The 15,192-nt window shown below is 26.6% G+C and overlaps 4 protein-coding genes and 1 pseudogene across 9 annotated transcripts in view; 4 read left to right on the forward strand and 1 right to left on the reverse strand.

Annotated features, from left to right (window-relative positions):
• Nucleotides 1-15,192, reverse strand: part of LOC114930007 (carboxypeptidase D) — a 39,408-nt gene that overhangs the window by 12,301 nt on the left and 11,915 nt on the right. Inside the window, exons 1-2 of one of the 5 annotated variants that reach the window (XM_085489829.1) lie at nucleotides 3,480-3,557; nucleotides 2,194-2,313 (exon numbers count right to left, since the gene is read on the reverse strand). The exons of 1 other annotated variant lie outside the window; for it this stretch is intronic. The gene's annotated coding sequence lies outside the window, so the exon portion shown is untranslated. Of the gene's footprint in view, nucleotides 1-2,193; nucleotides 2,358-3,479; nucleotides 3,558-15,192 lie in introns of those variants that run through there. 3 more of the 5 variants (XM_085489827.1, XM_085489826.1, XM_085489830.1) reach the window with 3 other exon arrangements.
• On the forward strand, nucleotides 705-2,840 carry LOC114929995 (odorant receptor 10-like). The gene is made up of 5 exons (XM_029301730.2): nucleotides 705-1,123; nucleotides 1,612-2,010; nucleotides 2,179-2,380; nucleotides 2,522-2,677; nucleotides 2,779-2,840. Exons 1-5 carry the CDS (start codon nucleotides 762-764, stop codon nucleotides 2,824-2,826), a joined length of 1,167 nt encoding a protein of 388 aa, XP_029157563.2. The 5' UTR covers nucleotides 705-761; the 3' UTR covers nucleotides 2,827-2,840.
• Nucleotides 4,306-6,543, forward strand: LOC114930012 (4-vinylanisole receptor-like; annotated as a pseudogene). The gene is made up of 5 exons (XR_014926430.1): nucleotides 4,306-4,712; nucleotides 5,305-5,695; nucleotides 5,860-6,061; nucleotides 6,190-6,345; nucleotides 6,429-6,543. The product of XR_014926430.1 is annotated as a 4-vinylanisole receptor-like (transcript).
• On the forward strand, nucleotides 8,125-11,182 carry LOC114930013 (4-vinylanisole receptor-like). Its single transcript, XM_029301756.1, has 5 exons — nucleotides 8,125-8,528; nucleotides 9,156-9,530; nucleotides 9,884-10,085; nucleotides 10,769-10,924; nucleotides 11,098-11,182. The coding sequence occupies exons 1-5, from the start codon at nucleotides 8,167-8,169 to the stop codon at nucleotides 11,140-11,142; spliced, it is 1,140 nt and encodes a 379-aa protein (XP_029157589.1). The 5' UTR covers nucleotides 8,125-8,166; the 3' UTR covers nucleotides 11,143-11,182.
• On the forward strand, nucleotides 12,695-14,991 carry LOC146719691 (odorant receptor 46a-like). The gene is made up of 5 exons (XM_085489832.1): nucleotides 12,695-13,056; nucleotides 13,239-13,613; nucleotides 13,964-14,165; nucleotides 14,587-14,742; nucleotides 14,947-14,991. Exons 1-5 carry the CDS (start codon nucleotides 12,695-12,697, stop codon nucleotides 14,989-14,991), a joined length of 1,140 nt encoding a protein of 379 aa, XP_085345958.1.

The raw sequence follows: 15,192 nt of genomic DNA on the forward strand, positions 1-15,192 counted from the left end.
TGTAACAAAAAGAGATACTGTTAAAAAACAAGTAAATATTGCATCGTGATTACTTCGTTATAAGAGTATAAGTTTGCTCCAAAAAGTATATGCGACATATATCTTGAAAAAAAAAACGTAAGTGTCTAATTAAGTCTTCCTTAATGTTACTTATGAAAATTATATAATAAACGCTTAAATGCAAGTGTATTTCGTTTCATGGGAATGCAACAATATGTTGGAATTCCGGAAATATAACGTTCCTCAAATCGTACGACTACGCACACATCTCTTATAATTATATCTTCGATATTTTACGGCGGTAAAGTATCGATAGACGTCGTCGCAATTATAAAATGAATCATTAATTTTGAGCGACGTAGGGACAACGAAACTTGACATGAAGACATTTCAACTGTAGTGCTTCAGATACTTTGCTCGTGTATGCATTTGCTGCGTATATAAGTAATTTTTCCAGATACGTATAAATTGAAAGTTATGTAACTTCATTTATTTTTGCTATAAATATCAACCATAAGTATTCGTAATTGTAGTGTTGAAATTGATGCTTTAATTTTTAGTGTACAAAAATATACTCAGAAAATGTAGGTTTGTGAGAACATTTTTTTTAAACAATTTTAAAAAGTTTGACAAGAATATAATCAATTATTTTTCAAGTATCTTGAAAATTAAAAATCATAAATTTGTTTTTCAGCAAATTAATAATAAAATAACAATAAAAAAACCTGTCACTTTTAGTATTGTACAACTGATGAAAAAACATGCGTATACTCTCTTTTAATTTCTTTTTATATGGCATCTGTGGTATGTGGCGACCAATTGAATGGTCTTCGAAATATTCCAAGATATTGTATGGAGTGTTCACTTGCTTCACAACGTATCTCGTGTTACTTCTACTGTTTACTCAATTAATGGATCTTATTCTCGTTATCGATAATGTGGACGATTTTGCCACGAATGCCTTATTTCTACTTTCGGTTGTCAGTGTATTTGTCAAAGTAGTAACTACTATAACACGTCGCGATAAAATTATCAATTTGATCGAAATACTACAGAAGAAACCTTGTATAGCTTACAATGAAGAGGAGTGCGATATCCAGATGAAGTTTGATCGCTTAATCAGGTCGGTATATTTAAACTATTGTTACGACTATCAATGACGTTACTATCTTCATATATAAATTGATAGATGTCACATATTACTCAATTAAATTAAGTAGGGCTCAGTTAAATTAAATAGTTACTCAATTAAATTAAAATAAATAATTAATAAACTGATCTATAAAAAGACTTAATTTAACACACAAATAAATGAATTTATTCCAAGTTAATTTTCTTGAAATAAATATTGTTTTTATTATAATACTATTTATTATTTATTGTTTAAAAATAATTTTTCTAGAAAAAAGCTGTATTAGTTTATTATCAAATTATTATAAATTTGTTTTATTCATGCGCGTTTGTGTTACTAATAATTATTTAAAGCGCTGCGTGCAATGACAGATCAAAGATGATATTTTTCTTTATTTTTAGTGTGTCGTCACTTTATGTAATTTTGAAATATTATTGTTCTCGTGCATTGCTATTATTGTGTTTTAACATATGCTCCAGATCATATTCCATAAATTATACATCCCTGGCATCAGTTTCTGCCACTGGTGCCTTAGTAGGAGGGGTGTTCCATATTTTAGAGCATCAGTTACCCGTTAGGACATGGTTACCGTACGATTACACCCCACCTCTTTTATTCTGGATTACATCAATTCAAGAGCTGGTGGCTCTAATTTTTTGTACAATTATAAACGTCGCGACGGTGACTACGGTATTAGGATTTTGCTTACAAATATGTGCACAATTTGAGATTTTAAAACATCGACTGCATAGAATGGTAAAAAAGGCAGAGCAAACTTCCAGAATTTCGTTGAACGATGTATCAAATGTAACAGGCAGTCTGATGACGAGGAGTCCGACAATTTCGGAGCATATTTCACATCACCTGTGCATAATCAGGTTCGTCATCAGACCATAAAGTTATTTTATGTACGTATCTCTCTATGTTAATGCGTTTAAAAATGTCTGGTATACTTTTGCTTATATACTAAATGTTAGTTGTAATCTTTTTTTATTATGTACATATTAATTTGTATAATTTGCAACATAATGGGGGAATATTTGTAGACTTGCCAAAATTACCAACAATATATTCAGCCAAGTAATCTTCATCCAATTTTTCTCCAGCATATTGGTGATATGCTCAAGTCTGTACCATTTAACTTCTCATATGACAATTGCACATGTTGCTCCCTTGATTGTCTATACATTAACAATGTTTGTTCAGGTTTTCATTTATTGTTGGGCTGGAAACGAAGTTATGGTTAAGGTATAATTGTCAGGGTGTATAAAGAGACTCGATCTTGAATAAAAATTTGAGAAAAATTTGTAAATTATGCTTGGCAAACTTTTCGCAAAAATTGTTTCACTAGTGACCGATTTAATTATTTTTGTCATGTTCTTTTTCCAGAGTACTGGATTGAGCGAAACTGTATATCAAATGAATTGGATATTGATGCCGATCAACGAACAGAAGGATTTATTGATGATTATGATGCGTAGTACACGACCTATCAAGTTTACGAGCAGCTTTTTGGTATCATTATCACTTGAGTCTTACGGAAATGTTAGTATTAAAGTTTCAAGCTTTCTTGATATTTTAAATAACGTAAGAAGAATTTTTAATTTCTACAACAATTTTATTTTATTTTTAAAACTTTATTTTAGCTTCTGAAAGCGTCTTATTCTGCATTCAATCTTTTACAACAATCTTAGGATTTTATTTATTCGTTCGCAATATATTATGTATGCAGTGTAATATAAATAAATTATTTATCACAAAATGTGAGAATTTTCGATCTTTTTTTAGAATTATTATTGTAGTATTTATTATTTTTCAGACAAATATTTAGAATTCACAGAATAGTAAGCAATACAATCTAGAATTAAATTGAGATAAAAAAATGTTTTCTCAAATATATAAAACATCTGATTTTTAATGTAATGTCATTTTTAGGAATAGCATATAAATATTTAAATTCGGAAAATATTTTAGTTAAACGAATTAAAGAAAAATCTGTATTACATATCATTCACTCTTTTGGATAAACTTTTTCTTAATGGGAATAAACATTCGCGAGAGAAGGGTGAATATAGAATATCGTCCAATCTATTATATTATGGAAACATACGATTATACTTGAAACGAGAGCTGTCATTACAAACGTTTCGACTTTAGGCTGTAATTAATAACTGTACACAGAAACGTAAATGCTTGAAACATAAATAAGTCATTGAAAAAATTGACCGACAGTTTTCTTCTCCATAAAAGAATTATGTGTGATTTTTCATATCATTTATGGCGTTCCTTTATCTTTTGTAAAATATTATTGCAAAACAATATATGTTTTATATTTCAAAGTACTTACCAAAATCGATGAAAATTTCATTTTGTTACGATGTTATACATCATCTTATCTGAAACCAGTATCCGAAACAAAAATAGATATTTCTGCAACAAAAATAGATATTTTTAGAAAACAAGTACATGTTGCACCGTGATTGCTTCATTATAAAAGTATAAGTTTGCTCCAAAAAGTATATACAATTATATTGTCAAAGTGAAAAAGCGTAAAAGAGTTCGTTCATCTATTTGATTCCTTAATATAGTTACTTGCAAGAATTATGTAATAGATATTTTAATGCAAGTGTATTTAATTTCATGGGAAAGCAACAATATGTTGGAATTCCGGAAATATAACGTTCCTCAAATGTATCATCGTCTATGCATATACCTTATAATTTTATCCTCAATATTTTATCGGCGGTAAAGTATATCAATAGACAACATTGCAATTATTAAATGAATCATTAATTTTGTGCGACGTAGGGACAACGAAACTTGACATGAATACATTTCAATTGTAGTGCTTTAGATACTTTGCTCGTGTACGCATTTATTGTGTATAAGTCTTTTTTCCAGATACGTATAAATTGAAAGTCATGTAACTTAATTTTTTTCCGCTATACATATCAACTACCACATACTTGCAATTTTGTCGCACTAAAATTAATATTAAAATTTTTAGTGTACAAAAATATATGCAAAAATATAGGTTTGTGAGAACATTTTTTTGAAGAACAATCTAAAAAAAATTGATAAGTATATAATCAATTATTTTTTAAATATCTTAAAAATTAAATATCTTACATTTGTTTTTCAGCAAATAATAATAAAATAACAATAATAATAGAAAAACCTATCACTTTTATTTAGTATTGTACAATTGATGAAAAAACATGGATATACTCTCTTTTAATTTCTTTTTATATGGCATCTGTGGTTTGTGGCGACCAATTGAATGGTCTTCGAAATATTCCAAGATATTGTATGGAGTATTCACTTGCGTCACAACGTATCTCGTGTTATTTCTAGTGTTTATTCAATTAATGGATCTTATTCTTGTTATCGATAATGTGGAAGATTTTGCCACGAATATCACATTTCTAATTTCGTGTACCATTATAATTTTCAAAATAGTAACTGCTATAACACGTCGCGATAAAATTCTGAATTTGATTGAAAGACTACAGAAGAAGCCTTGTATAGCTTACAATGAAGAGGAGAACAATATCCAGATAAAGTTTGATCGTTTGATCAGGTCGGTATATTTAATCTGTTGCGATTGTCGATGACGTTACAATTTTAATATGTAAAGTGTGATAGATAACACATATGTAGTTACTCAATTAAATTGATAAAAATAAATAATTAATATCAATATTAATTATTTATTTTTTTCTATTTAATTTGGCTGAGTAACTATATAAGTTATCTCTCTCTCTATCATAATTTACATAATAATATTGTAAGTATTGTCATTAATATTAATATTAATAAATTGATCTATAAGGGAGACTTAATTTAACAAATAAATAAATTTATTTTCAGTTAATTTTCTTAACTATTCGAGTCTAGTCTTCTCAAGTACATTTCTGAATTAACTATTTATTAATATTATTTCATTTATTATTTTAAGATAATTTTTGTTAAAAGATGTATACGCCCAAATTATTATTTTATATGTTTTATCCATGTTTGTGTTACTAACAATTTATTTAAAGTGTTGTGTGCAATGACAGATCAAAGATGATATTTTCTTTTTCTTTATCTTTAGTGAGTATTGTCGTTAATTTATGTATGTAATTTCGAAATATTGTATTGCTATTATTATATTTTTACATATCCTTCAGATCATATTCCATAAATTATGCATCCATGGCATCAGTTTCTTGCACTGGTGTCGTAGTAGGAGGGTTACTCAATAGTTTATTGAAGCATCAATTACCCTTTAGGGGTTGGGTACCAGTATGATTACACCACACCTCTTTTATTCGGGATTACATTAATTCAAGAGCTCACGGGTATGGTCTTTTGTACAATTATAAACGTCGCGACGGAGACCACGGTATTGGGATTTTGCTTACAAATATGCGCACAACTTGAGATTCTAAAACATCGTCTGCATAGAATGGTAAAAGAGGCAGTGCAAATTTCCAGCAGTTCTGGAATTTCGTCGGACGATGCGTCAAATGAGACAGGCAGATTGTCAGAGCATATTTTACATCACCTGTGTATAATCAGGTTCGTCACAAGCAGATAATAAAAATTATTTTATGTACGTATCTCTCTCCGTGTTAAATATGTTCAATTATGTTTGGTATATACATAATATTAGTCGTAATATCTTTGTAATTTTATACATTTTAATTTGCATAATTTGCAACATAATGAGAAAATATTTGTAGACTTGCCAAAATGCTCAACAACATATTCAGCCAAGTGATCTTTGTCCAATTTTTCGGCAGCATATTGGTGATATGCTCAAGTCTGTTTCATTTAACTTCTCATATGACAATTGCAGACGTCAGCTCTTTGATTATCTTTACACTTTGCATGTTTGTCCAGATTTTTGTTTATTGTTGGGCTGGAAACGAAGTTATGTTTCAGGTATATTTATTAAGGTGTAAAAGAAGCTTGATCTCGAACAGAAAGTTTGTAAATTGTGTTTTACAAACTTTTTGCAAAAATTGTTTCACTAGTGACCGATTTAATTATTTTGTCATGTTTTTTTCCAGAGTGCTGGATTGAGCGATACTGTATATCAAATGAATTGGATATTGATGCCTGTCAACAAACAAAAGGATTTATTGATGATTATGAAACGTAGCACACGACCTATCAAGTTTACGAGCAGCTTTTTGGTGTCATTATCTCTCGAGTCTTACGGAAATGTTAGTATTAAAATTTCAAGTTTTCTTGATATTTTCAATAACGTAAGGAAAATTTCTAATTTCTACTAAATTTTACTTTATAGCTTCTGAAAGCGTCTTACTCTGCATTTAATCTTTTGCAACAGTCTTAAGATTATACATATTTAATCTTTAATCGTAATGTATCATGTATAAATAAATTACTCATTGCAGAATGTACGGATTTTTCGTGTCTTTTTTTAGAACTATTGTAATAATTTTTTGACAAATTGTTTAGAATTCACAGATTGTTAAGTACAAAGTAGAATTAAATTAAAATCAAATATTTCTTTACAATTTCGACATCTGATTTTCAATACTAGTAAAATTTTTTCACCCGTTATATTTTTAGGAAATACAAATATTTCCTCACAAATTAGTTGAATTCCAATAATCCAGAATATTTTGTGATATTTATGAATTTTTCAGAAATAATTTATAGAATAATTTTTAAAATATTAGCTAAAATAACTGGTAAAATATAATAATTTAATATATATGTATATATATATATATATATATATATATATATATGTAATAGATACATATAAATATATTTTTTATATCTATTTCAATCAATATGTATATATATAATTTTTAAAAATTATATAGATTGCTACAATTAAAAGCATATAAAATAAATTAAAAAATGTACAAAACATTTATAGAAAAATACATATTACACATCGCCTAAAATGTGACACATCACTGTAAAAATATTGATACATTACAACTCTAAAATGCGAAACAAGAATTTGATTAACTCGCTAAAAATAAAATACTACTTACTATTTTTTATAAGTCGTATATAAACATACAATATATACGCTAGGATTAATAATGTCTGCAGTTGTATTTGATAGAGTTATATGAATGATTCCGTAACTTGGAAAATGTTTAATTACATATTCGTTACATCTTATATTTTGTTCGGACGATGAGGAAATATAATCGTTTATATTTCTCTTGCGAGGAATATAAGCCTATACTGAGTTGTATCTGATGACTAAAAAAATAAACATCTTATTCGATGGGAATATGACAATATGCTTGAATAGTAGAGATACAAGAATAGAGATATGCGCACCCCTTGATCGTTGTAAAGAAAACGATCTATGTAATCGTCATTATAGTCATGTGTCCTTACAATATTTATCTATAAATGGAAAATAAGATGCATCGTAATACGCTGTAATAGACTTCATGTCAAGTTGCTAATGACAAATAATTAATATAGCATAGGGTTATAACATTAAAGAAAGTACATTTATGTATTAGTCTTATGTGCACAAAAAACGTGCGTTTTATTGAAAATTTAATTGTCCTTATATATGATATTGAAACAGCTTATATCCATTTAACATCCATCATTTCTGTTGTGCCGTTAAAATATGAGAAGTAATATTTCGAAAAAGTGCGCGATATAAATATCTATTTTTGAAAAATTATATTTACATTTACACATATTTTTATCATTGGAGATTATTCGATTATCAATGTATCAAATAAATAATTTTTTTTTATATTTAGTGCTCAAAATGAAATGCGAGAGTCACTCATAAAATTTTCTCATCGTATAATACATAAAAGTTTATATCCTACTCTACATTAAATTTTACCTAACTCACAAAAAATTAATTAACACCACATTTAAGGAAATAAAAAGAAGAAAACGTACCATGCTATACAATTGTCGATTAGTTTAGTTATTTTATCATGTAGAAAAGTGTTATATTTTTTTGCAATCTGTGTCTCGATAAGCTATTGCTAACTTATATTTAAATATTATATATTTCCTTAAATATGCAACTATTTCCTCTAAATTTTTTAATGTACACTGTCGGCGGTGTATGGCGACCTATCGAATGGTCATCGAGCGTTGCCAAATTGTTATATAACATGTTTACCTCTACCATATTAGTCTTGTTATACTTTTTGATGGTGACTCAATTCATGGATATCCTTTTTGTTGTCAACAATATTGATGATTTCGCCACTAATACTCTAATGTTCCTGACTATTGTTGCTGTTACGTGTAAAGCGACTATCGTTGTAGTACGTCGAAATGCAATCATCAAGTTGGTGCAAACATTATTGAAGGCACCGTGCAAACCTCGGGACGAGGTTGAAATGGCAATACAAAAAAAATTTGACAAGTTTATCAGGTGAGCACGTGTATCATTATAAAAACGCTTTAGTTAATCATGTATAAATACTACAAAAAAATAAATTGATTTGCATCCTTTCTCATTAAATGTAATAATTTTGAGAAAAAACTATAAAAATGTTATTTTAAATTATTTTATATTAGTTTCTTTATAGAAAAAAAATTAAAAGAGCTATTATTTTAATTATAAATTTTTGTATGTATAGTTGAAAAATTTGTGTAAAATTTAATAAATATCACATGTCCCAAACGATCCACAGAAATTTTTGTATTGATTTAAAATAATACGAATATATGTTAAATGACACAAATTACTATGCTAATAATGTTTTTAACATAAATAAATGCAAACTTCAAATAAACTTAATGTAGTTTTAATGTAAAAATTAATTAAAAATTTTAATTTTACATTTTATGATCGCCACTTATACTATAAAATAAAATCAAAAGTTAAATTAATACATAAATGAGTTAAATATTTAACATACAAATTTTAATAAGAATTGTTTTTAACAGAAAGAAAATACAAATTTTCCAACTGTGTACATACATATATTAAAAAATTAATTTTAATTGTCAAAAATGTGAAAGTTTACAAAATATAATCTCAATACTCTGTTTGCAGGTCATGCTCAATTAAATATTCACTTTTGGCGACGAGTTCCGTTACAGGAGTCACCGTAAGATCAGTGTTAAATGTCACACAGGGCTATCTGCCTTACAGAATATGGGTGCCATACGATACAAACACATCTCCGATGTTTTTGATTACATCCATTCAGCAAATCGTAACTGTAGTTTTCGTCACTATCATAAATGTTGGCACGGAAACTCTGGTTTTCGGATTGTTTTTGCAAACGTGCGCTCAGTTTGAAATTTTTGAGAATCGTCTTCGCATATTAATATCTAACAAAATAGCTAAATATCTGAAACCTGTTTCATCAAATAAAGGAAAGGCAATAATTTCGGAATATATACATCACCATCTCAGTATTTACAAGTTAGTTATATGAAAACCAATTGTTTTGCATTGTATTTTCCGTAAATTTTATCATTTTAAAATATATCAATCTGATAACTGCTATTGAACAATTTTTCTAATATTTTTAATAAGATAACATTTATAAAAATTTTTTAAATAATTTGTTAAATTAATATATTCAATTGATCCATTTTTGACGTAAATCAAATAATGACTATCATATATAGAATCAAATAAACTCTATCTCAAGAAATAAAATATGACAGAATATTTCCTATAATTTTTAAAGTTGAAAAATTTTTAAATATATGTCATGATAAAATTACCCATCACAAATATCATTAAAAAAAATTAATATGCTATCGTTACAGATATGCTAAAACGGTAAATGCTATATTCAATCAAGTACTCTTTGTCCAATTTTTTGGCAGTATATTAGTCTTATGTACAAGTGTATATTATCTGTCAGCACATATTACGGAATCTGAAAGTGCAACTTTAATAGTTTACACTATCTGTATGTTTGTACAAGTCTTTGTTTATTGTTGGTCAGGAAACGAAGTCATACTTAAGGTATATTTATATATAGATTTCGTAATTAAATCTATCCAATCATAACTTGATTGGTAAAGAAATTAAGATTATCTCGTAAACTCGAAAAAAATAAAATTACACTGAAAAAAATCCATGTACTTTTATATGGAAATTACTAGTTCAGAACTGAAAAAGTTACTTGCTTATCACTGTAATTTTTTTCCATTTGTTTTAAAGTGAAAATACATATTAATGTAAAAATACATGTAATATAGGTAAAATTATTATTTTTATGCAAAAACATATGTAATTTTAAATTTATTATTTTTACTTTATTAGAATTTTATTTTATAAGTATTTATCTATTTTATTTATAACATTATTTTATAGCATTTATACATTACTAACATCTCCTATGTGTAATTACATGTTCAGTGAAATATTTTTAATCTTGAAAATATTTAAGAATATATTTCATATAAAATTACATATAATCTGTAATCTTCCATATAAGTATCAATATTGCATGATTATGCTTGGTCTGAAAAAACCTAGCTTAATCATGTAATTTTACATAAATATTGTTTTCAGTGTATGAAATTATTTCATGATTTCAAATTATATACATATCTGACAATGAGTAACTATATAAACAAAGTAATTTTGTAAATTAAAATGTAATATTATAAGATAATAATTCTATCTCTATTTTTATGTGACAGAGTATGAGTGTAGGAGATGCGATATATCGTATGGATTGGCCCTTATTACCAGTCAACGATAGAAAGGAGCTGCTGATGATCATGATGCGTAGCACACTTCCTATAAAATTTACCAGTAGTTTCTTGATAACTTTATCTCTCCAATCTTATAGTGGCGTAAGTATTACTGTTTGTAACAAAATAGTGACACAATATATTAAAATATATTTAAGATATCACTAAAGATATATCTGATAATGCCTAAACCTAAACCTATGAGAACGTTATCAGAATTGTTGACAAGTGCATAGGTCTTCTAAACTAATTCAGTCCTGAATTTTTTCTTTCAGATTTTAAAAATATCATATTCGGCATTTAATGTGTTACAAAAGTGAGATATAAATAATCAAGAGTGTATGTAAACAAACATGAAAATATTATTGTAGTTTTAGATTAAATTATTTGTTTAAATTAAGAGTAGACAAAGAATAAATTAAAATATTTATAAATCTGTAAAATTTCTGCTTGTGTATATATCTCAATCCAAATCCCTATTGTAAAAATATTAATGTCGTCATTATTTATAATTAATATATTTGTTTGCCTTTTAAATAATAAATAGATATTAAATATCCAAATTAAAAACCACCTACTCGACAATAAATAAAAATAAAATTTAATTGATAATATTATATAATATTATAATAGATTAAATATGTTCGAAGAAAAATGAAAACAATATATAATATGCATTCATACATATATATACGCACATTGAATATACATACATGTATATATGTTACACATTTAATTAGAATGCACACACAATTTGAACTGACGTACAAATAGCAATAACATATTTTTGCACTAAAAAAGAAAATTATGTTTCATCTGCAATGTCTTTTTTACTATTAGAATTAATACTCTATCTTCCAGTTTGTTCGTCAGATGTATAAACAATTAACTTGCCTATCATTTAAATATATTACTTCTTTCGCTACATCGTTTGCTCTCTCGTGCGATAAAGTCAAGTTTCGTAGAAAATATCATTTTATACGCTCAGTTGCTGCCGATGATATAAAAATGTATGAATATTTTATTCAATGGGAATATGACAATATGCGTGCATGCTTATTGTAAAGAACGGGTATTTCCCGATCGTTACAGGTAAGATAATTTTCACAATTACATGAGTGGAAAATAATGTGCATCATCAAGTTGTTAATAATCGTATTAATGGCAAAGAGGGTTTTAAGAAGTAGAACTACATGCAGTCTGTCATAAAACGTGTTCGATTACATTTGAAATCTAATTATTTTGAATATAGTAGAATAAGTTGTATTAGTGCTAATACAGATTACAAAAAATTTTATTTTGTCGCATTGACAATTGTGTAAAATGTGAGCAAGTGTTTATGTAATTATATTGTGGACAAAATTTTTTAAAAGCATATATAAATATTTATACTATCTTCTATTACAAAACAATATTCGATTTTTAATTCATGGTGATATTATACATTATTTAAATATTAAAGTTAAATAAAAAAAAAGAAAAATTAAAGAAAAAAGTAAAGAACATTTTTTAGTCGACAGTAAGGCTTTAATTAGAGCCAAATAAAATTTATTGTATAAATATTAATATTTTTCGATTATTTTTTCTCTTTCATTTTTTACCTGTCTATCTATTTGTCCGTTTATCTATTTATCAATTGTTTATCTATATTTGCTCTTCTTCTATATAAAAAAAAAACTTATCAAAATCGTGTAGCCATACGAAACTACTAAACTACTAAATATAGAATATGTTTGAGTTGTCTCTTTCAATATATTTGGACATTTATTTTTGTAATGATAAAATATATTTCAGATAATATATTTTATGTCGTTATTTTTCTAGATGTTATACGTATAGAAAAGTACTACATTCTCCTTTATAATTATAAAGATGCAAAAATTTACTCTAAATTTTTTAATATATACCATTAGTGGCATGTGGCGACCTATCGAGTGGTCATCAAACGTCGCTAAACTACTGTACAATTTATATACTTTTATTATACTAGTCTTGGAATACTTTTTAATGATAACCCAATTCATGGATATCATTCTTGTTGTCGATAATATCGATGATTTTGCCACTAATACTCTAATGTTCCTGACTATTGTTGCTGTTACGTGTAAAGCGACCGTCATTGTAGTACGTCGAAGTTCAATCATTAATCTGGTGCAATTATTTTTTAAAGCACCGTATAAACCTCGAGACGAAGATGAAATGGCAATACAAAAAAAATTTGATAAGTTTATCAAGTGAGTACTAGTAAATTTTATATATATATATTTTTTTTTTGCATTTCCTAAGATAAAATAATAGTTATTTTGTTAGAAATTTTATGACGAGTTTCTATAAATATTAAAACTACAAAAAATTATAATTATCATAAGAATACTTAATGACATAAAATATAATCTCAATTCACATGTGTGTGTAGGTCCTGCACGATCAAATATTCACTTTTGGTGACAAGTTCCATTACAAGTGTCGTTGTAGGATTAACGCTAAACGCAGTGCATGGTCATTTACCCTTAAGAGTATGGTTGCCATACAATGTTACCTCATCTTCGATATTCTGGTTTATATCTATTCAACAGATTATAACTGCGATTTACTGCGCAGTCATAAACGTTGGTACAGAAACCTTAGTTTTTGGATTAATTTTGCAAACGTGCGCTCAATTTGAAATTTTCGAGACTCGTCTTCACAAATTAATATCTAACAAAACACGTAAATATATGATATCTACTTCATCAAATAAAGGAAAGGCAATAATTGCGGAATCCATTCATCATCATCTCAGTATTTACAAGTTAGTAAAATTCGATTCTTTTAAGCATTGCACTTTCGGTAAATCCTATTATTCTAAAATATATTAATCTACTAATTGCTATTTTATTATATATGCTTATTTTATCATTTATCTAATGTTTTTCATAATAAAATAACATTTATAAAATTTTTGAAATAATTTGTTAATGTGTTAAATTAATTCAATTTTTTAAGTAAATCAAATAATAATTATCCTCATCCAGAATCATATTAATTCTGCCTCAAAAATTAAAATACAGTAATTTATTAGTATAATTTTGAAAATAGAATGATAAGATTGTCCAATATCACGTATCATTCTAATATAAAACTGATAAAATATTGTTGCAGATACGCCAAAACGGTAAATATTATATTCAATCAAGTACTCTTCGTCCAATTCTTTGCCAGTATATTAGTATTATGTACAAGTGTATATTATCTGGCAGCACATATGAATGAATCCGAAAGTGCTTCTTTTATAATTTACACTATCTGCATGTGTGTACAAATTTTTCTTTATTGCTGGTCCGGAAACGAAGTCATACTGAAGGTAATTATAAATTTAAAGATCCAAACATATACTTGATTGATAAAAAGAATATTTTGCAAGTTCGAAACAAAATAAAATTACAGAATTATTCGTGATTTCGAATTACATTAATTTATAAAGTATATACATATCTGAGTAACTTTGTAAATTAATTTATTTTGTAAATTATAATATGATTAAAAATCTCACACAAACACTTCTATAATTTTATTCTTCTTGAGCTTGCAAAATAATTTTCCAACTATCGCTAAATTGGAAGTATTTCATATTTATACATATGCATTATTAAGTAACGTAAATATTTATAAAAATGTATGCAAGAAATATATATATTTATGTATGTATATGTGTATAAAGCTAAAAAATTAATTTAATATTAGTATAAGGTAATTATATTATTTCTATTGTATTTCTATGGCAGAGTATGAGTGTAGGAAATGCGATATATCATATGGATTGGCCCTTATTATCAGTCTGTGAAAGAAAGGAAATATTGTTAATTATGATGCGTAGTACAATTCCTTTAAAATTTACTAGTAGCTTCTTGATAACTTTATCTCTCCAATCTTATGGTAGTGTAAGTATTACTGGAGTATATGCATATAACAAATAATGACACAATATATTATTAAAAGTTAACAAGTCTGTAAGATATTATTAAAATATTCGACAATGTTTTTATAAAAACTCGAATTTATGACAAGTGCATTTCATAAATTAATTATTATTTCCTAAATTAGTTATTTCCTTAATTAATTCAGTTCTCTAATTTTTCTTCCAGATCTTGAAAACATCATACTCAGCATTTAATGTATTACAAAAGTGAGATAGAAATAATTAAAAGTATGTACAAACATGAAAATATTATTGTAATTTTCGATAAATTAATAGACTGTAAATCTGTAAAATTTCTGCCTGAATATATATATTTAAAGTCACATTCCTATCTAAATTGTAAAAATTGTTTATAATTAATATGTTTGTTCGCCTTTTGAATCAAATAAAAACTATAATATGCATTCATAAA

This window comes from Nylanderia fulva, unplaced genomic scaffold (assembly GCF_048542155.1).
Source record: "Nylanderia fulva isolate GAGA-0341 unplaced genomic scaffold, ASM4854215v1 Scaffold9, whole genome shotgun sequence".
Taxonomy (NCBI): domain Eukaryota; kingdom Metazoa; phylum Arthropoda; class Insecta; order Hymenoptera; family Formicidae; genus Nylanderia; species Nylanderia fulva.